This window comes from Pomacea canaliculata, linkage group LG10, assembly GCF_003073045.1.
Source record: "Pomacea canaliculata isolate SZHN2017 linkage group LG10, ASM307304v1, whole genome shotgun sequence".
NCBI lineage: Eukaryota > Metazoa > Mollusca > Gastropoda > Architaenioglossa > Ampullariidae > Pomacea > Pomacea canaliculata.
This window is the reverse complement of record NC_037599.1, coordinates 22,060,814-22,083,881: the sequence shown is the minus strand read 5'-3', so window position 1 is coordinate 22,083,881 and position 23,068 is coordinate 22,060,814. Positions and strand designations below refer to the sequence as shown.

At 45.9% G+C, this 23,068-nt stretch overlaps 1 protein-coding gene across 1 annotated transcript in view; it reads right to left on the bottom strand.

The window, feature by feature from the left end:
* The window catches only part of LOC112573478 (metalloprotease TIKI1-like), a 48,062-nt gene that overhangs the window by 16,689 nt on the left and 8,305 nt on the right, over window positions 1-23,068 (bottom strand). Inside the window, 2 exon segments of the mRNA XM_025253897.1 lie at window positions 9,062-9,262; window positions 9,264-9,623. Coding sequence (XP_025109682.1) covers window positions 9,062-9,262; window positions 9,264-9,623 — 561 coding nt within the window.

The following is a 23,068-nucleotide window of genomic DNA, read 5'->3' as shown; positions in this document are numbered from 1 at the left end:
ACGACCAGACTTCACCTGTTGATACCTGTCAGCAAAGACTAGTTTGATGTACAAAATCCCAAAATCAACAACAACCATTCAAGTCATCGAAACTCTCAATGTTGTGTGTGTATATATATGTAACAGACATTCCTTCTTCCGGTCTCACTCCCTTGCTGAAAATAATTGAATTTCTTTTCATCTTTGCTGGGAGAATCGCAGTCGACTAACATGTCAGCTAAGTTAAAAAAACCCGTTAATTTACTGTCGAGCCATCTGATCTAACGGTCAGCAGGATGCCAGCAGTTAATGTTAGAAGCCAAATAAATAGCTTCTTATCACCGGGGTTGCCTCTACCACCCACCGCTGCTACCCCAGCTACCCCTGCCCTCAATCTGCTCTAACAGTTTGGCAGTGATAATGGTCAACGGCTCCGTCCGTTGGCGGATGCCAGACATAAATCACCTCCCCCTCGCAGACATGTCTGAGGTGAGCAGAGCGAGTCCACCTGTCTTCCACCTGTCGGGTGTCTGGAGGCGAGCCCCGCCATTGGCCGCACCGTCGCCCTAGCAACCACCCGTCAGTCCTGTGAGGATAAATCTTTTCTCCACGACGGTGAGTTTAATGGTTGCCAGGGAGGTGTGGAGAGGGCTGTTAAGAGTGACCAAGGGTCAAGAGGATAAGAATAAGCTTTTTAAAGTAACACGACATTTGTCAAGTAGCTATCGTGCTTTGTGACACAGGAAAGGCGAGTAAAAATAAACAAAAAATATTCGTACTTGCCGTAAGTACGAAAGGTTGTATTGTGGTGGTGGAGGGGGTAGTTTGTGAGTGATGTGCCTTAGTAAATAAAGTAAATAAAGACCCACTCACACAACAACATGTAAGGTGGAGATGCCTGTCTCTCTCTCCCGCTCTGCAAAAGGCTTGACTCAAATAACTCAACAGATCGAAAGAAGAAAATAAAATCACTTGGAGAATTAAGACAGAAATGAAAATTGACGAAGCTGGGTACCCCGGGTAATGTAAACACACACATCTTGCGTATCCCCTTCCTACCAACTCGCCTTACTTCCGGCATGACATCATCCTTTTTTTTGAAGACCGGAAGGAAAATTCTCCCCAGCCTCTCCCCCTCCTCTCTCCCATCACCACTCCCCCGCCGCTTGTCTCTCGTCTCGCAGTGCTGTATCCCCGCGCAACCAGGTACCCATCCCACCCGCTGGATCCCTGGCCTCGCGCCCTCCAGCCGGCGATTAAAAGCAATCTTTATTGCAGCTGTTCCGCCGATTCCATTCTGTTGTTTTGGCCATCATCCACCGATAGCTTCAGACCCGCCGTTGATGGACAAGCACCAGCCGCCACACAGTTCACCCACACACCCACCTTAGAGATTGCTCTTTCTCCCGAAATCTTATTATTCTCTTGTTTATATCTGATCACGACTTCGGTCACGAAAGCAGACATTCGTAGAACTTCTCAAAATATTTATAGACTGACCTGCGCCATTGCGGTTCATAGAGAGTCCAACGTGGCGCCCTCTCTCTGGAATGGCGTGGCGCCCAGCCAAGAGTCATCCACGTTGAGTGTTGCCAAAGACCAGCAAGTAGGGATATTTTATATTAATTCTCTATTAGTAATTATCTGTGATACCCTAAGTAGTCAGAATTTCACGTGGAAAGCCGCCACCTCTTCGAGGTACGATCCCCTGAAATGTCACGTGACTGTCCAAAGCTAATGGTGTCTGCGACAAAATTACAGCAAGAAAATACGGTGATGTTCGGGTGGATGAAAGGCTGACAGCCACACATTATTACATCGTCTTCCTTAAACATGTGACACGTTCATGACTAAATGATGAATAATTTGCACTAAAAATGTTTTCGTAAAAATGTTCTGGAAGGTTCAGCATTAACGAGGGACGAATGCCAGCGACGTTGAAAGGAGAGAAGTGAAGGATAAACATTAAAGTATGGATTTTATTTTGATTCACCATGGGACAGTCATCATAAAAAAACAGAGAGAGAGAGAAAAGGGGGACATGATGGGTAGGCAAAAAGAAAGCTAACTGGAGATAATCGACAAATTAATTTTTAGTTAACGAAAGATATTGTAACAAAAAGTAATACTTATGTAGAACACTTAAATGTTCCAACAATTCAAGTTGGTAAAGGTTAGAAATATTTCTAATTTTAGAATAAAATGAATGAATTTAGAAAGCGAGAAGAAGGTAGATCAAGCCAGGTGGGAGAAAAATAAAGTCGAGGTAGCAGCATACACAAGACCATCAGGGTTTGTGGTGAAGCTACTCTTGACGTCAAGGGGAGGTCACCGTGGATTTGCGGGGTTGCCACCCTTTGCCATCGAACTTATCATCGCTATTTTTCTCTGCCCACAAACAACAGAGATTACACGCCATACTGGTTGGGGATCGTCGTCGTACTCGGGTGGATCCTGGGAGTCGGGTGTAAAATAACCTCAGGGTACTTTCGTGCCTCTTTAATAGCTACAGCGTTGTTGGCTTTTTTTTCCTTCACTCTTTTTCTTCTCGTGATTTCATGCTAGTCAGCCCATTCATCAGTACCCATCCGCTTTCTCGTTTACATCCAAATGTTTCTAAACAAACGAAACTACTTGAGCTTCAACCAGGGTTCCGCCAAGGCTCGGTGTTCGAGACAAGCTTTTTAGGAACAGGTGAGAAGCCAGTGATGGCGAGAGGCAAACCTTCTGAAGACAGCTTATCGTCCCGCAGACGGCACAGCAGCATTCCAGACATCACACACACACACTCGCACAGGTGAGCTACAACAGGCTCTGAGCATAATTACCCATTGCCGATAATCCCATGTGATAGCTGAGAGCAGCAAGCTTGGGTTGGCTGGGATTCCATTATCTCTACCCTGTTGACATGGCAAGAATGTTTGTGGAAGATACATTCAGTCGTAAACAACCACCGTCTGGGCGAAAATCTTCACCGGAGGGCGTTCAGACTTCTTGCTGTTGGGATTCCTACCCTTCCACCCACTCATCCCCACCCGACTCTTTCCAGTAAGCCCTTTACCATTGAGGCGAAATGCTCCGACAGTCATTATCTCTCTCAGGAAGGCTGCATTATTTTATCTTTCTCCTGTAACGAGGAATATGGAGTAGGGAAACCAGACCAACCTGTTGCATCACCGTTTGGTCACCAAGGGTGTGAGGTTTTAGATGAGGTCAGAGGTTAACTGCGCGAGACTCAGGTTCACAGTAATATCCGCTGATAGGGTGGAACCGTCGAACATGAACAGTCGTGTATTTAGCATGAACACTTTATATCCACACTTTTATGAACACTTGTCTACATGTGTGTGTGTGTGAACACTGGTGTCCTGACACATGAACGCTCGTGGAATGAGGACTGGCGAACTGTGTGTGAACACCATTCATGTGTTTACTATGAACAGTCGTGAGCGAGCATGTGGAGTTAGTGTGAGATTACTGTTCATTATCTATTTCATTTTTGTAGTTTCCTCCATTCCATTTTTTTTTCTTCTCTTTCTCCATTGATCATGGCGCAGCCCCAAGTATATCTGAACAGCGGTCCGTGCACTTACAAACACGCATGTACTTACTATAAACAATTGTGTACTTACAAACAATAACAACATCAATACTCATCTATGCTACTGAGAGTGTGCACATCCAAAAAAAAAAAATCAAGGTGTTGCAGAAGGAATGCACAAACTATTTCTTGCAGGTTGTACTGAAGCTAACGACTGGTGCTCTGAGGTGTGAGTGGCTCACCTGGTGCAGCCTCCGATCAGTGCAAACATCAGGTGATATGTTCTCTCAACCCCAGTATTGCATTTAGTTTAATTACTGGTGTTTCTGGTCTATGATACGAGTACCCTGGATGCCTTACAAATTATACAGTTTTGTGGGCTATCAACCATCACATTCCTTTGTATTTTTACATTTCACCTGCTTCTGTCTGATATCACCTTCCTTCACCTCACGATGCGGTATTTACCTGGCCACGAGTATTAGCCGAGTGTGTTATGTCGAGCTCTATGTTGCTGTTTACTTGTCTTTTTCTCACAGGTTAAGTCTGTCTGTCTGTCTGTCTGCTACCCTCCGAATTTTCTTCCTTCTTTTATCGTATTTTATAGTATAAGGTCCCCGATTTCATCGCGCGCTTCCGGAAGACCTGAGAAAAGTCGGAGAACTGGTTCTGTCCTTACATTTCTTTCACCCTTACCCACCCCTCTTCTGCCTCCCCCATCTACCCTCCCATTTTAATACCTTCAGTCATTTTCAATTTGTCGCCGCCTCTTATCTGCGATCTGTTAGTCCTTTTGCTAAACTGTTTATCCTCGGCTTGCTGTAGGTAGCAGTCGGGAGGTGATTGGAGGATGGGGACGACCGGAGGCAAAAGATAACAAACTATTCCGGGTGTTTCTGTCACAACTTAAACCCGATGTTGTCAGAGACTCGTTTGGCGATCGGTCTTCTGAACAAGAAAAACACACCCCCGCAAACAATTTTCTACCCACTGCCACTTACACCATTAATTTAAACTTGTCACTGGCTGACAAAACAAACTGTCACATACTCCTGTCTAGTGCGACAGTACAAGTATGGTGTTGCCATGGGAAGATATTAAACTTGTTTTACATTTCATGCTAGGGTCTGACCAACACCATTTCCCGTCCCCTATGTATACCTCGAACTCTCTTCTCCCACCAGGGAACTCGAAACATCATCTAAGTGTCTAAAACTTACAACTATTCCTACAAAAGGAGTTTGAGGATCTACTTGTTAACCCCATCTGAAGAACAGGACACAACAGCAGCAGGAGAAAAGAATCAGAAGAGGTGGAGAAGAGTAGAAGTACAAACAACAATCAAATAAATGACGATCAGCAAAGGAGGTGTGACCTGTCCAAATGGCTATTGCAAACATCAAAAGCCAGGCGGTGCAGGAAGCAGAGCCAAGCGAGTCCCAAGAGGCTCAGCCCCGCCATCACATCCTTCTCTCCTTCCTCCCCAGTCGAGCACCTGACCTCCGGGGCCGGCTCCGTTGCCCCGTCGACTGTTTGTCCTGTACACGAAGCCAGCAAACATTTTCCCTCCCACTTAACCTCAAACACTCCCTCCCCCACCCCAACTTCCACCCTGCTCCCCTTCCCAGCGAGCTACCCCCACACTCCGTCACTTGCGTCTGGAAACTCGTCTGCTTGCTTATCGTCGATACCGGGTATCGCTAGTGACGTGGGTAGGGTGGGCGAGGTCGAGGGGAGGGTGCAACCCGTGAGTGGTTCACCTGTCAAAAGTTAACACCTCGCAACACCTGAGCTCATACGTTGCCAGGAATCATCGAACTGATAGTCACGTGGGGAGAGACGACGAGGTGTAGGCGAGGGAGGTCAGCGCTGCTGCTGCCCCTTGGCACCTGGCTGTCGCAGCGTGCACAGCATCACGAACTCCCTGACCCCGGGCATCCCTATCGTAAATCATCGCTGCAGGCGCCGACAGATGCAGACGAGAATACAGATACCACGCCGCCAGCTCGGCAAGAGCTGATGAGCCACTCTGTAACACACACACAGAGTTCACTTCTTATCCATCTCCTTCAAACGCCTGCAGCCATGTTGGATACAGAGTACAATGTGTACAAGTCCCTCGTGGTACCGAACCTGCTTTACGGATTTCAAAAGGTCGACATCTCTTGCCGAGACGGAGAGGAGAATCAAAGGATTGGACAACAAGTGTCTGAGAGGGTTGCTGGGCATCTCGTACAGAGAACATAAAACAATGGCTTTGTATGGTTGTCATAGGACACTAGGAACCTGGACTTTGCAGTAAGTTCTGCTTCAAGAGAAAGGCTTTGGGTTCCTACCCGTTACAAGAGAACCTTCACCAGTCACATGGGAAACCGGGTAGACGTGCCTGAATTCGCTTCGCAAACCAGTAAGTGTGGCTGCTAAGTAAAACTTAAAGAACATTGAGGATGTCAAGTGAATAAGGAATCTTAGCTTAGAAATAACGAACAGCCAAGACGTGGACACGAACCCTGCGGCGAGAACAATATACACCGATGGGTCTGTTGATGACAGACGCAGACAGCATGATGCCGGGTGGAATGGTACAACACAGTGTCCACATCTTGGAAGTGATCGTTTGTGAGGAAAATGAACAAATCATGAAGACAAAGTAACAGCTTCCGTTCGCGCAGACAAATTATCATCATGGAGACAATACATTACAGGTCTGACAACCGCGAAGAGAAATTACAGTAGATGACAATCGCGAAGACAAAGTGTGGTAGAGGTGACAATCAGTGTAGCTTAGGAATGACCGGGCAAAGTGATAAAGATGACAATCTCCAAGACGAAGTGCTAAAGGAGTGAGAATCGCGGAGACGAAGTTAGAGGACTGACTGTCGTGAAGACAAAGTAACAGAAATGACCATCGGAAGAAAAATTTACACAGATGATAATAATGAAGACGTATTATTAGATGACAGTCGTGACACAAGTGAACACGGCGCCGAGTATCGCGAGGAAGACAGAAGAATGATAGAGTTGGCAAGAAAAACCAAGCTGATACTCATGTGCCGTCCAGCATGTTTAAGCCACGTCAGGATTCTGATCCCGATAACAACGGCGAATGTCAAGAGGTCGCGCTGGACCCGGATGCACCTTTGACCCTGTCCCGCCATCACACCGATAAGACTTGACCACAACGAGTCGCGTGCTCAGCGGCTTCTGTGACCATCGCTACTCGTGACAGATTGATGAAGTGGACATTGTCCTCCATCTCCTCCCCTTTGGAAGGTTCTCTCACGGTCCGTGTGATTCTTCCTCCTGTACGACTCTCCTGCCGTTCCATCTCCGTTTCTCTGGCCTGTCAGGCCCTCGACAGCAGAAAATGGAAGACGGGAGGCTCGAGCTGAGAAACTCGACAGACAAGTTCGTCAGGACTACATCTATCGTCGGGATACTATCTGGCGCCCACAAAAGTCGTTTTAAAGGAAATATTCCCCCCTCCCTTTCATTCATGTCTTCGAGACCAATCAGAAAGCTTGTCCTATATCTACACCAGCTCGTCATTTTTTCTTTCTTTTCTTTCCAAGCATCTGACTGAATGATGCTCTTTCTTTGACTTTGTTTCTGGTGGGAAAAATATTACCAATTCACTTACTGTGTTGGTCCAGAAAGCTGTGCTCTCTCTCTCCACAACAGCTTGCCAGGTCTGCCATCAGCGCCCTAAGTAATTCTATACCTACATTCAGTCGCTGAATACATAACCACTTAGCGACTGTCAAGATACATGAATAGAGCCGTTTGTTCGCCAGAATTGTTCCCTTTCCTGACTCATGTAGTCTGGGTGCCCGCAGATGACAGTTTTATATCATCGTGAATGATGACAAAAGGATGGCAGGACATCCTGTCCCCCTCCCTTTCAGCCACCTTGAACCTTGTCCACCTACAGTCCCAGACATTGACAATGCTTCTGGATAATTACTGACCAAGTTGATAATCATTAAAGATGTGTTATTAAAGATGTGTTATTATTCGTTTGTTGTCATTTACTTTTTATGATCTCGAACATGCAGTGTCTGAAGAATAAATAACAAATATGTCTGCTGCATTTTTAACAAAAACTTTCTGCACCACGATAATTTTACTCACTTACAGTGAACAAGTGAAGTCCTCATTTCTAATTTAAGTCAAATGGACCGAATGTGATTATTGAATTCTTACATTTCGTCTTAAAACTGTTTATCACAGGCTAAACACAAGGTTTTGACTGCACAATGCAAGTCGGGAAATAAAACAACGGGAGATTAAACGGTCGTAAGAGTAATCTCTCAAAGATAATTGTTTACTTGTTGATTTTCTTTCGCCTTCCCTTCATCTCTCTCTCTCACACACATACAGAAAACGCAAAGAGAAAGTAAAACACGTTCACACTTAGGAATGGTGTATAAATCCAACTCTTCCACCATTCTTGGAGCGACAGACAAAATTTGTCCGTTTCCGTGTCAGTGCCAAAGGACTTGTACTTATCCTCCCTGCACGAGCCAAGAAGCACCAGTAACTTTTAACAAGGTCTTGCCGGCCAAGGAGAGGCTGCAGAATGCTACTCCGGGGGAAGACTAGGGTGAGATAGGACGAGTAGCTAGAAGTTCAGCGGCAGGATTGACAACCCAATTAACACAGGTTGGGAAAGACAGATGAAGCGAACTCAGGCCCGCCGCGTGTCCGTTTTCATTATCCGCGGTAATGGCCGTGCCCCACGGTTCGCGCCGTTTCATAAAAGGAAACGATGCCAAGTACAATTCCCCTTAGGGGAGCCACTTGTCTCGCGAGCACATCTCCGACCGTCCAGACGTCCCGCCTGACGACATAATCAACAAATGCCACTCTCGCTCTTTACTTTGGGAGGTGGAGGAAACAGCGGGTTTGGAAGCACCCCACCTCTGATTGCGCGCTGTTCTTCAAACTAAACAAACGAGAAACAATCGTAGATTCCAGGCGAGGGAGGATGGCGGGGGAGGAGGTCACCATCAGGACCTAGAATAACTCGCTCTTGCCCGGGTTCGAGCCCAAAACGCGCTATAAGATCACTTTCCTACCTGCGAGAGGTCATTTCGGGAATTGAACCGGAAGAGGGCGTCTGACCCGACGTTTCCCCTCGTCCTCAAGACCACCATTCCCGGCATGGCATCGGACGTTAGTGCCAGTGACACTGACACTAAACACCGCAGTGACACGGGAAATAGTCGGAGACTGTGGGTGTCACTGGGTCAGCAAAACTAAAGACAGATGACTCAGGTTAATTATTATTGAAAAGGAAACGGGAAATTACCACGAAAAGGTCACAGGTCAAGGCAAAGCCTTCATGCACCTTACCCTCTCAACCTTGTTCCTAAGTCACGTGACATTTGTAAGCGTGATTATTGAAGTTACTACTTTTTTCGATTTTTATATTCATTCGTAAACTTTGACGCGTTTGCACAAGTACTTGCGAGGGAAAGAAATTTGTTCCGTTCTCTTGGAATTCTTTCTCTCTATCACACACGCAAAGAGTCTACCTACCTGCGAGAAGTTGAGGTCGTTAAGCGGCAGACACTGCTCCTCCACGCGCTCCACGGCCCCCGTCAGCTTGCCGAGGCGCTCAGCCTCCTGCGCCAGGTGAAGGTCCAGGACCGGGATGCCGCGGGACCGAACATCGCCCTCCGTCAGGGTGTTGACCATCAGCATGACCCACACCGGCCGCTTCCGCTCCCAGTTGCCGGCGAATGGCGTTGAAGAGGTAGTCGGCGTACAGCCCCTTGTCGCGCTGGTCGCGGGTCATCCATCCGGGCATCATGTCCCGCACGTACTCCAGGTGGCGCTTCAGGCGCGTGTACAGGCCCTCGGGCAGCACGTTGGCCAGGTTTTCGCCCTGCGGCAGCAGCTGGCAGCTGGCCAGTGCCGACAGGGTGTAGGGGTCGGTGAGGTCCAGCTCGAAGAACACGTAGTCTGTTTGCTCGAAGGCCGACTTGGTGTTGTTGGGGATGAAGTCCCACACCTGCGTGTAGGGCACGTGGATCGTGCCGAAGAGGTAAGATGGCGGGTTGCGCTTGATGGTCCACAGGAAAGAATTCAGTTTGGCTGGCTGTGACAAAAGGACAAGAAAGAAGTATGATAAATGCTCGTTAATGTGTTTAAAGCAAACAATATGACGAAACACTTTATGGTTAGTTCTGTTTCTTGCTGCTACCCCAACAATTGTCCAATGGTTGGCTTCATAGTTAAAGTCGGCAAAGCTGTTTGTCCGTCTGTCCATTTATCGGTCAGTACGTGCTTCGATCGGTTTCTACTTCTTTGTTGACATACAATGAGAAGCTAGTGAGCAGACTATTTGTAGTTTAATGTGAGCAGCACACAGCTAGTTCGTAAATTACCAAATAAAATGTAGAACACAGATTGTAAATTACCATTGCTTCCATCTCCCCCTATCCACCACTTTGGGGTAGTTGCACAATATATTTTTAAAACCTTAAGCTGTTCTAAAAAATCAGTTTTATAAACTTCAAAAATCGCTTCTATGCCATCAGATGCGTTGAACAAGCAAATACCAAAAAACTTTGGCGGGGATGATAGTCTGGTTTAAATAGTTTTCTTATTTGAGAACTTCTAAACAGACTTAAAGCCTAAAATGTTTAAAAGTTAGAACTGTGTTGTGCAGCTGGCCCCACAACTCACACTGCTTCTATTTATATCACATGACATCATTCACATGTAGGTTTTTCTCAAACATGTCCTTTCATAAAATAGAATTTTTCCAATGCTTTAAAACGGTGATTCAGAAGGCGGCTTGCTGTAGTTGTAAGCAGCACACACAGGTGTTCAGCAAGATGGCAGTCAGGTGTACCTCCATCCAGCAACCCAGCAACCAACTTCGATAAGTACTTCCTACACAGGCAGGTCTTATCTTAATGGTGCTTTGCTGGACTGTATCCACCAGACCTCCACATACGCCTGCAGGTATTTTTACAGAACACCACCACGGAGTTGTACTACAGAACAACCTACGAGAAACTACCAGCAGGCGGCAGAGTGGTACCTTGGACTTCAAACAAAGTCAACAACAACAAAACATTTCCTCAAACACTGCCACACTGACTGCTAAAGCATCATGAGACATCACGAAGCTTCCCCTTTGAGTTTGTTCTGAGAGAAAACAGGCATGAGTCTGGCCAACCAAATTTAGAAGATATATATATTCGGAATGCACCAGCCTCACAGAAAAAATAAACAAACAAAAAACAAATGGAGGGGCATTAAACTCTCTTGCTGACATCATCAGGAGCGGAGATGGTGTCTTCTCTGTCTGCATTCTTAGTCTAGAATAGTGTGTGTGTGTAGGTAGGAATTAATTATGGTAACTCATCGTCAAATCTCGTCTGTAGTCATCGATGACATTATCTTTCAGTACCACATACCTCATGGTCTGTATTCATCCACACACACACAGTCTCTCACTCACACTCACAGGCGCGAATCATGGACTACAACAAAGACTAATTGTATACAAACACAGTGAGAGAAAAATAAGTCTTACTATATAAAACCTTCAACTCATAAAGTGGCATTCATTCGTTTCGATCTACTGTGTAATGTACCCGACTGAACTCTGTATCCGACAGACCGGGTATCGCCCGTGCTGCGAGCTACGTGCCACAACTTGATTGCCCTCCACAGCCTCCATTCCTCCAAGAGAAAGGCTTTTTGCATTTCTCCACAGGCGTCCACAATTTATTCACTCTCTCTTTCCACCATTATACTCACATCTCCCTTTCAACCTCTCCCCTCCCCCGACTTCTCCATTTCCCTTCTGCGTGCATTTCCTTGCCTCCAGAGCTAGAAATGATGGGTTGTGGTTGGGGAACAGGAGAGAAGTAGGCTTGGGGACAATGCTTGGGGTATATGTGAAAATGTCGCGGCCAGCTAGGACAAGGTACATGTCTTTGCAATCCATTTTCTTGCCACCTAAGCTAGCGTAAGCCCGTTACACGGAGCGCCTCCCAGCGGAGAAAAGTAGTGAGGTAAAGAGCGGCGAAAGATCAAAGGCGGAGGGACAAGAACACAGAATGATAATTACACTGTGCTTTGCCGGGTGTCGAATGTGCGCGCGGCTTATCAGGCTAACAATACCCACAATGCAGTCTGTTCACTGCTGAGTCCTCCACCCCAGACCCTCCACCCCAGCCTCCTGCAACCTGAGCTGCACCTGCAATCTGAGCTTCATCACAAGTTAAAGCACAACCTGCATAATACGGGTAGATGTTGGCCTCATCAAGTACCCGAGTGTGATTAGCGGCTCACATCGACAGTTTGTTCAGTTTGTTTGTTGGCTGTTGTATAATTTCTTACCCACCCTGTTCTCCCGTGATATCTGCTGATCGAGGGAGCTTGATTTTGTCAAATAAATAAAATGTGAAAGGAAGTCACAGTCCAAGCATATCAGTGGACAGTCATGACAGACCTGTGGCTTTGGAGGATGAAGAGGATGATGATGCAATACAACTTTATTTATCCACAATCACAGTCACTTTTATTGGAGAACACGTGTCCTGAGATTATGTCTCGCAAAAGCACAGTAGATGCACTTTAATAAAATAAAAAAAAACAACCGCAAAATCCAGCCTTCTGCAACATTCATTTATCTCCACTTTGGTTATTTACGATGCTGGGGACACAATACACAGTCGAGGATTTGTTTTTCCTTTTTTATTTTCGCAGGAGCAACAGCCCCTAATTAAGGGCTCGGCTTCTCAGTCAGACGACCAACACTGACTACCCTTGATAACCGAGGAGTGTTTTCTAATCATTTGTCCTCCTTTTTTATTTTTTTTTCAAGTAATGTAGTGTTAAATATTTTTTCTTAGAAGCGAAACCCTTGCGAAGTGAATAGTTACCGCAGGTTCTTACAGAGGCCCTGGGTTCGATTCTAGGAAAGACCACATCCCAAGAAAATCAAACAAACCTTCTACCTGACCGCCTACTAAAGTCCCGTCAACCACTGGTTTTGTAGCATGGAATATTCTGGTATGTTGACATTAACCTTATTGTGAAAAATATTGAGCAACAAAAATAACGAAAGACAACAAACATTTTGCAACTTGTATGCTGGACAACAATATTTTTAATTGTCTCGCGTTAACACACAACCACTGTCGATACACTTGGACAGACCTTCTGAAACTGATCATCCTCATCGGACATTTCCTGTTGCCATGACTACAGTATTCTCTCTCTCTCCCTGACTACAGCTCGTGCAAAGAGGAATGCCTAGAGTCCTCAACTCTTGTCCAGAAGTTTGACATCTCGTCACGTGTCTCCACCCGCTCGTCAGGCGGCGACAAAACATCGCGGAGTCCAAACAAGCCTTTACGGCTAACCACTTGCCCGTCGCACCCATCCATCACGTGGATGCTGACACCCTGGGTGCGTGCACGTCACGCGGACTCGCGACGTCACCGGCGCCGCCCATGTGTAGACGTCGTGTTTGCCGAGGGCTCGGGACGGCGACGCCACCCGCTCCAATCCACCCCGATAGTCATCTTGCTAAATCTCTCTTGCACAGTCGTCGGCTAAACTGTCAGACGATAAGTCCCGCGTCCATTCAGAGGTTTTAAAACGACAGAAATGGCGAGGCTTTGTCCTCCCCTGTCCTACAATTCCGACATTAAACCGTGTGACCGCAACTGCGCGGGTGTGGGTAATCGGAACCGAGCGCTTGTGCTTGTACTGGACAGAGATGAAAAGGCTACCCCGTTAACCTTTCCCTTCTTCCTCTCCTACTCCTCCTACCCTACCCCACACCACAAAAACCGTTTTAGTGTGAGTGGCGACTTGGCTTTAACATCTCGGAATGTGTTCCACATCAGGAGGCGTTGTGCATTCAAAATAAATCCTCCGAGCTTGTGAATAAACCGCTCCAGCCATTGCAAGGTGACCGGGTACTTTGTGGGGTGTGTAACAAATTGTAAAGTTTCCAGACATCATACCTTTTTAGAAGTGCAAATTCTGTAATGTTCAGTCCGCTTTCAGAAGCTGCTGCTCCCCTCTCCCTAGTGAGTTTCCTCCCGAGGGCGTGTCAGCGCGTGCACGTGCAATTCATTACGTGATGCACAAGTGACGTGTCTGATGTGAGATCAACAACTAGATAACAAGATCGATGTTCCAATGTTGTCAACAATGGACAGCAGGGAGATGTGTGTGGAGACAGTGATTACGGTCATTAGTAAAACGATAAGTGAAAGATGAAGAGAAAAGATGCCGATGGACAGACATTTAAACAAACACACTGCCAGTGTGGTCTTCATCAAACGTTTGACTTCTAGATGATCGTCTGATCTTACTCTTCAACCATCCCTGTCAGTGCAGTCACTCATCCTCACCCTAGCTAAATGTGTATCAACTCATCTCTCTCGCCTTTTGTTGTCAGGTACCCGAAGACGCCGGTGCCAGACTTCCGTACTTGAGAAAACAAGCGGAGAGGATGATGGGAGGAGATGGGAGGAGAGGGAAAGGTGCTGCTACCTGTTTGCAAGCGCCGCCAATGACAAGGTGGTTGCCGCATGCTGGAGGGAAGGAAGAATTTATGGATGTAAACAACAAGCCGGCAAAAAAGCAGGACGATGTACAGCTCGCCTGCTTCCTACAGGCTGGCCGGCAGGTGTCGCGATATTTTAGGAATCTCGAAGGTTCGGCGAAATGATTTCAAGCCAGCCAAGTGCACTCCTGGTACAGAAGGTGAGAACTCGTGGGCTTGCCATGGTGACTGGGTGAAGGTAATGAGTCCAGTACAGACAGTGGGATACCACCGAGGTGTGTGTGTGAAAAGAGGGAGAGATGAGAAGAGCAAGAATTAATACTAGACGAGGGTTTATTTGAATTAGACTAGAAACCTGCTACAAACCCGGAGACAGCGCTCTGCAGCTGGTTCGATACCCATGTGAAGCAGCTTTGATGAATGGGTGTCTGTTGCTTGACGAGGGTGGATAAGGCGAAGGGTGTTCGTTTTGAAAAAGAGAAGAAGAGATGAAAAAGAAGATAAGCAAAAATGAAACTCGGATGTCGCGAGCATCAGAACTTGACATGAACGACTGTTAGCTAATTAGCAGTGTTCAGTACGAGTCACGTGGTCTCAGTTTATCAACAAGAAACTCGCGGCAGTGCCGAGCTCTATCAAGCTGCTTCCTGCTCCGCTCTCATAAAAGTCACCGTCGTCACAGGTTACAGTTACCAAGGAAAAAAAAAATCAAAGTACTACTTTTTTTTCCTTCCATACCCCTCACACAAGAGTTCGGCAAGAGTCCTGCTAGCCACGAACCACTAATACTAAACTTACACCTTGTACTGCTATGTACTGCTGTGTACTGCTATGTACTACTGTACTGCCGATTTCTAACTCTCTTGTACTTGAGAAAATAAATTTTAAGCAAATTAACTTAGGCTGCTTTAAACAAACAAAAAAGAAAAAAGAAAACAAATGCATTTCACATTTGGCAGACGATACCGTTCCAAAGTCATCCACAGGCCGTACTTTGCACACCCCGGGTATAGAGTTGTAGAGACCTATGGAGATCAACGATAATGAGTTATTTAACGAGGTTAATTATGAGGCAAAGTTCGCTTCCTCAGACAACATTTCAGCTTGGAATTGGGTTGAAATTTATTTTCATTTTCAGAAGAACTTCGTGCCCTGTGGACAAAAACAAAAGATTGTTGAGTTGGTTCTGTGTCTACCAGGAACTAACGCTGGGACTGACAGTATTCTCTGCAATGAACGCCACGTGGACCAGTGAACAGACACAGTTAAAGGTGGAAACACTGACAGGACTTTTCATTGTGAAGTGCAACTTTGTCAGCGAAAATTCAGGAAATCCTTCTGAAAAAAATTTATAACACTATCCTGCAAGAATCGAACCTTTACAAAGAGATTCGCGGTCTATGAAGTACGGTGTCTGAGCAACAGCCTCGCAAGATGGCGAAAGTCCGGGACCATTATCGTTCCGGAAATTCGTTGAAAAAGAAATTAGTCTGCAGTGACGACTTCCTGTTTTTAGAATCAGGATAGGAAAGGGTCTTCCTCTAGTCAATGGTCTGTCTGTTCCTATCATGATCTCGACACATGCCTGAAATTTGACCTGGAGGTCATCCATTCTCCTCAGTTTCCCAAGAATTAACGAGTCACTGCGCATGCGCAGAAACTAACCGACTCCGCAACTGGAAACTGGTCTATTACTGCCTCAGCAACACTAGCCTCCACCGCAAGTCGACAAGATGGACAAGAGCCTCGCAGTGGAAGACGACCTAGAACTTCTCCGTCACCGATGGCAACGTGAAGATAAAGGTACCAGAGTGAAATTAGGGGCCAGCCCGCCATTAAGCTGCTTCCTGGCAGTTATTTAGGCGATGCTCAGGGATGGAGGACCGAGGACCTGTCGACACACTACCCGGCACTTAATGCGAATGGGAACAGCGCCCCCTGTCTTTCCCTGGCGATGCCGGGTTACTCAAGCTCTGTCTTTTAACAAAAACTGTATAAAAACTGTGTAAGTGATCACCCGAGCTCGCTAACCGCCGACCCCCACATTTGCAAAGGAAAGAAAGGAACCAGGTGGCGCTGTGCAAAAAGAACACTCGTTTTGGATACTGGAAACTAATTGAGCGTTCGCCCACCTACCCCATCCCTCCCGTCCGTCCAGTTTGTGCGCATGCCCACACACACGCAGGAAGAGAAAAAGGAAAGGAAGAAATAAAAAACACTACAGGAAACAATAATATTATTAACTACACTAGAGCGGTCATCATACAGTAGTCATAACAACATCATCCATGGTAGGGATGTTGGTATATTTAGACTTTAATACATAGGGTACATAACAACCGAGCCAGTAACTAAGGCTACATCACACAAAGCAGCCAGCCCTGTAAACAGATGCCACATGTTCTGAGTGGACCCAAGACGAGAACTGAACCCAGGACATCCAGTCCTCACTGTATTGGTGACGGGCGCTAAGCGTTGCGCCACTGGACCTCCCCTAACGGAATGAAGAAGGTAGGGATTTGATAAAGAAACAAAGTTGCCAGAAACGTATTCCCCTTCCCTTTTTAAACTAAAAAAAACCAGCTCCGTGAAATGAAGACAGGGCAGCACGACACACATACCGTTATGTGAATGTACCTGTAGTTGGGGGGAGGTGTAAATTTCTCACCTATACCTCCGCCGCTCCCTGTTCTGGCTTCAGCATAAAATATTCCCCATCTCTCTCTCTGAGGCAGGTAAAGTGTTTTCTCGACACCTCGTGCTGGTGGGAAGTTCATGATAATGTTTACATTCTTCATGACCCATCCCTTCCCCTACCATCTCGCCCCACTCCACCTCCCGGCAACCTTTTTGATTTTTGGATGCGCTCATGGGAAAATAAAAACATGTGCAGGCTGTGGAACTCAAAGAACGGGGATCAAATCCCTGGCACCGCTCGTGCTCTTTCTCTGTTTACCTCCGAGGTGAGAGAAGCGACACCAGGAGATGGATCGGCGGTCCTGGGAGTCTGCAGCAGCTGCCAATACCAGCTCCACGTCTGCATGCTTTGATATTTCATGTTGTGGATTGGATTTTTCATGATTCCAAACTTGTCAGGTGTCTGCAGTTTCCATCACCGATTTTAAGAGCGGCTTCCAAATGTGAATTCGCCATTTATCGCCCTCGTGGTGAGCTTTTGGGAAACTGCAGGACATTAATCGTACAGCCTCGGTGCCAGGTTTTACAAAAAGACAAAAAGACACAAGTTACAACTTATTCCTTTCCTCCAAGAAGAAGATAATAAGTCTGTCTTGAAAAAAGGTTGTGAGAGAGAGAGAGCAGGGGAGGAATGCGGGCCGTTTCATGTTCGCACACGTCTGTGGTATAAATAGATTCCCAGTAAAATAACAAAGAATTCCTTTTCTAAAAAATTATTCTAACGGCTGCTCATTCATATAATTGTTTCTTACACCACATTTAACATTCCTCCATTCATTCTAGGAGAAGGAGCAGAGAGAAAAATACTATTTTTATGACTGGACTCAATTCTAGGACAGACTCCATAGATGATATGCTAATCAGGTTGGGCACGTGACAAACCCTTAAAAAACAGCCACACAAACTTTTAATGAAGCGAGCTCGGACACAATGAATGAAGAAAATTAACTGTTGACCAGCAGGAATGTGTACCCACAGCAATTTTATTTTATCTTGTATTTTGGAGAGTGAGCTGTGTTAATCCGCAGATGGTCACATGACATTTCCCCTCCATCTATATATTAGAATATTTAAATATTAGTATATTTAAAAGAATAAATAAATTTGAACTTAATAAAATTAAAATATTTTTCAATCCTTTCTCGATAATCAAAGGGAAACGGAAATACACAAGTAAACCGACGGAAACTAATCCGTAGGAAGGTTCCTTAATCAACCGAGGGTAGCAGGTTGGAGTTATCTCCCTGCAGACTGGAGGATGCACATCTTGCTACAATGTCAGAGTCCTATCTGCTGCTGACAATTTTCTTTTTAAACTTAGTCTCGATGTCAGCCACCTTTTTATGATAAGCTACAGATCCTTAGACTGTTAATAGCGGGGCTGGTGAGTCGTGTGAACAGCGCCCTCTGGAGGAGTTCAGAGTCGGAAAGGAACGATAACTGCCAGTGAGTTCCTGGGTCGGGTTAGAGGGGGAGGGAAGGGTCCTGATGACTGACTGACTCCTCCTGTTTTATCTGCTGCAGGTGCGACAACCACCGGCACCGACCTTCTGCCCACCCGTAAAATAAAAGTAACTGGGAGTCTGTCTACCCGCTAATCTACTACCCTGGACTTGATTACATGAAACTTTGCGAGATCGATGTGAGCGAATAAAAAAATAAATAAAAAAAAAAATAGAATTGTTTGTTCGTTACGAGACCTCACTTTTCTCGGGGCCAGTTTTACCAACCTTCTAGGGAGTCATTCCCATTCCCAACATCTGAGTCGATTGTGTGAAGTGAGCGGGTATCGAACCGGCACCTTTCAGTTCGAACGCAGACGCTCTAACTGCTCAGCTGTCCTCTTCCCCATGTTTGTAAGAGTGTACATAAAAAAAGATTGTAGGATTCATCTACGGAACATCTTATACTCGATCAAATGCTTCGTCAGACACGCTTCATCAACCCCTCTTCCTGTGTTCACGTCTTTCCCCATATTGACTACCCGTATATAGGTCTCTACCCTACAGTGGTACAAAACTACCCCAAGTCCACGTGCTTAAAGCAACCATTTATTCAGTCCAAAAACCGAATGTTTCAAGCCAAGAGTGGAAAGCTCCCTCCTCACCACCGCCGCTGCTCTGGGTTTTTCCTCCGGGATTGCTGTGGAGATAGGCGCAGAGAGATACCCGAGACACGCACCTGACAGGCCAGGTACCCGAAATGCACACGAACACGTCAGTGGACTGAAAGTAACGTGGCTGTGTGACATTTGTGTGCTCTTTGGGGGAAGGTTAATCCCCTGGAGGCGACACCTTATCCGATGTGGGGAACTATTTACACGGGCGGCGGCGGGCCTTTGATGCTGATCGGATTTCACGCGCCCCGCCGCCCCTCCGCGTCCCGCGTGGTTTATCGCTGACCTGTGACCTCGGTGCCATCTTGTTTGATACGGTGTGGAGGTGGGGGAGTAAATATTGAGTTTGTGTCGTGCCAACGGTCAAACTACTTCTGGAGATTGGGGGAGGCGGTGAGTCTCCATTGTTGTGCTTCTGTCCAAAGTGATTTGAAGACGATTATCGTTCCGACTGATTAGGGTGAGCTCGGGTGGTAACGATGGAACCTTTCCCTCAGATCGGAGGGAATGGTACCCTGACAGTCTCGAGGCAAAAGATTTGAAAGAAGATCATCCACCATACCTCCCATTCTCTCTCTCAAACACACACTGGGTACTCTCACCTCCGTCTACCCACAGCTCCACCCGAACTTTCTCCTCAGTATTTAGCGTCGGGCGCCTTCATTGCAGCGGTGCACCAGCAGCACAGACTGCAACATCTCATCGCTGCTTGTTCTCTCTGCCCTCGTCTAGACGCATTAATTACAATTACAGTCTTCACACACTTTCACAACAGTTTTTGCCGGCTGCCGCTCTCCATCTGTCTAACTCAATACTGAGAGAGGGACTGAGAGGTTTCCCAGACATGCACCACAACACGATCTCGCTCCATCAGGAGGGATTAAGAAAAATTACTGCAAGTCTCAAAAACGATAATTAGCCAAAGGCGGCCAGAAATCTGAGCCACACACCAGTTTATTTTGACAACAAAGATGGGCCACGCATGCGTATCCCGAGTTCACATGTTGAGGTCACCCGTAGCTAAAAGTAAATAAATACTAAAATGAGCTCAATGTTAAAAAAACAAGAGATATGCAGAGCAAACAAACAAAATTTAACATATATCAAAACTATAAAAATGAGAATAGAAAAGACTCCTCATATTAAACTGTTATACAGTAGCTTCAAAACTCTGGAGGGACAGTTAAATGATATAACTGTTTACCTTTCGGACAAAGCAAGGGGTCGGGGTGGGTTATGGGTGTTTTAAGCCGAGTCATCAACTAAGGCTGCATCATGGCAAAGCAGGCCGGTCCTGTCAGACAAATGCCATATGCAGAGAAAAACAACGTACCCAGACGAGATCTGAACCCAGCACACTCAGCTCACACCGTGTTGGTGCCAGGTGCTAACCGTTGCCCACCCGACCAGGTGTGCAAAGGAAAATCTCAGCCAGCAGCAAGGTTCACCATCGAAGCATGATTGTTCCCGGATGTGTCGAACAGTCGACTTTTTGAAGATAATAAGACCAACAGAGCAGCATGAAAAGTAGCAACAATGGCAGCATCTTTCTTTCTAACCAGTCGGGGAGGCAGAGAGAGAGAGAAGGATGAGGAAAAAAATATTTTCTTTTGGTTTAAGTGTAGCGAGTTATTGTTTCTTTTATTCGTTATTGTATTAAGCAGTGTGTGTGTGGCATTCCTTTTACAATGAAAAATGGACAGGGCGTGCAAAAGACAGACAGACTTTGTCTTTGTTCAGGAATGAAGGAACAAACAAATGTCAGGACGATTGCGCGAGTGTTGAGCGAGCATGTCACGTGTCTGAGTGATAGACTGAAGAAATATGTCACACACCTTTTGAGCTTCAATATTTGAACAGCTAAGAGTGTTTATAACAGTTATCACTCACTGGCTCACAAATGCATGTGAGAAAAAAAAAAAGAAGACACACACGTACACAATGACAAGCACTTATCTTATCCCTCCTCCCCTTCTCCATTCAAAAAATATTATGACAGCATAAACTCAGTCAAAAGGTGAAAACCTTTATGTAAATATTCCAGCTAACAGTTCAACTGTTCTTCCTCGTCCCCACCCACCGAAGTCTCCACCTCTGCGTGTACCCCAGAAAAATACAACCTTTTCGTCGACATCTCCCATTTGTTGTTTTTTTTCTCTCACTTCTTCATTAACATTCATTCACAATGACCCTTCTCTACTTCTCGAAACAGACAATAAATGACCATGGCAAGTAATTATGTGCCTCTCCGTTGTCCTCCAATCATGACAAAAGTGAAAAGCAACAGAATGGTGTAGAGTAGAAAGTGGTTCACTGTATCTAGCTCACGCAACTTTCCCTAATATAGTCTCAGGATTTTAACATTAATTACTGTGAGTATAACCAGATCGACTTCTACATCGTAGTACTCTTGTGTTTCTGTCACCCAGGCAGACATCTTTCTGTTTAACATTGCTCGTTAACAACGAGTGGAGCACAAATTAACAGAAAAAAAGGGAAGAAAAAAACAACGAGGTTTAGTGCCCTCGCCGTGTGCATAATCGCGAGAGCGCCATCTTTGACGACTAGTTTAAAGTTTAACGACTTCTGGCAGTTCAGATTCAAGTCAGCAGCCAATAAAAAGCGAGGTGAGCGCACCACAAATCTTCCTCTCGGTGACAGGATACTTTATGTTCCTCAGTTATCGCCCGCGCGGCAAGAGAAACCCTCGCGGTTATCGCCCCATAACTGCTTAAACATCATCGTCGTTGGAACAGTCATGCTTGTGTTTGTGTGTTTGTTTGTGAGCGCGAGCGTGTGTGTGTGTGACAATCAGTAAATATCACGATGGCAACACATCAGATGGACATCGTGAGGGTCACATTCGTCACGTGACACCTACGTTTTGCTTTGCTAGGGGCTTCGCAGGTTGAATTAATGGAACAGCGAAATTAAATGGCTGCCATCTCTTACACTCACAAAACAGAAATGTCGCCTTTACTCATTAACTCACTTCCCGTGAGTCGTTCACCAGTGCCTTTTCTCATACGTCTTCTTTCTTCTCTTCTTCGCTTTCTCCATCATTCTCTCCTAGCCTTGGTGTCTCTTCCATGTCCTTACATTTCCCACCATCATCACCATCACTATCGGGAGGGCGACGCATGCGCAGTTTCTTCTTTCGTCTATTCTTTTTTTTTCTCCCTTCTCACGTTTTCTCGTCGTGTTTCAAGCTTCATCACTGAACTTTAATGGGCTGAAAGGCATTGAAAGAAATTTCCAGAAGCTGTGCGTCCAGATGGACGTCTTCAGGTCTGCGCCTTGTTAGGTCCAGACTGAAACCTTCAGAAAAATTCCTACTGTCCGGATAACTGTGACATATGGCTGCATTTCCTGCCACCTCTGCGCTGATTAAGACCCTTGGCGAAGTGTGGCACTCATCTCCTCCACCGATGAAAACAAATGTTCGTCCTCAACACACGTATTCTGTGCTTCAGTCCCACAAAGATAACCTTATCGGAGGATTTTTCGCGGTAAAAGATACCTTAGTGCCAACACCTGGAGAAAAAGCATCTTTTCTTACCTCCAATGTGATGAAATGCAGGACTTAATGCGACAAAACCATTATAACCAAGAGTTACCTCCACCTTTGGGTTATCGGAGGACTTGTGTTCGCATTATCTTTAGATGACTGCATCGTGGGTCATCGGCGATGTGTATGTGGAGTAGAGAGAGCATCTTGCTTTACTTACCGTTTATAAATAAAAGTAACGGATAGCATTGAGATCTGATAAACCGTGGAACAGAAAACACGATATCAGACGATCACTTCCATGGATTATCTGACCTAATAGCATCATTCTGGTTATCTACAAAGGGAGCTAACATGCAAACAGGAGGAAGCAGGAACTAAGTTAGTGTCGTAATGTTCACATCCTGCTGTTCATTCACACTCACAGACATGTCTTCAAGTCACAGAGTGACATCACATCCTGCTCACCAAACAAGCGGGACACAACTCGCCAGTCACTGAGCAACACTCACGCCCACATTTTTCTCACTCCAACAGTCCGGGACACGAACACTGTCAGAAAACAAGTCGCACATCTCGCTACCTGGGACACGAACACCACACCTTGAAATCCAAGAGCTCTGTTCAGAAAGCATGACACCTAGGTGTCAGGAACTAATACTGTGGATCACAGGGACC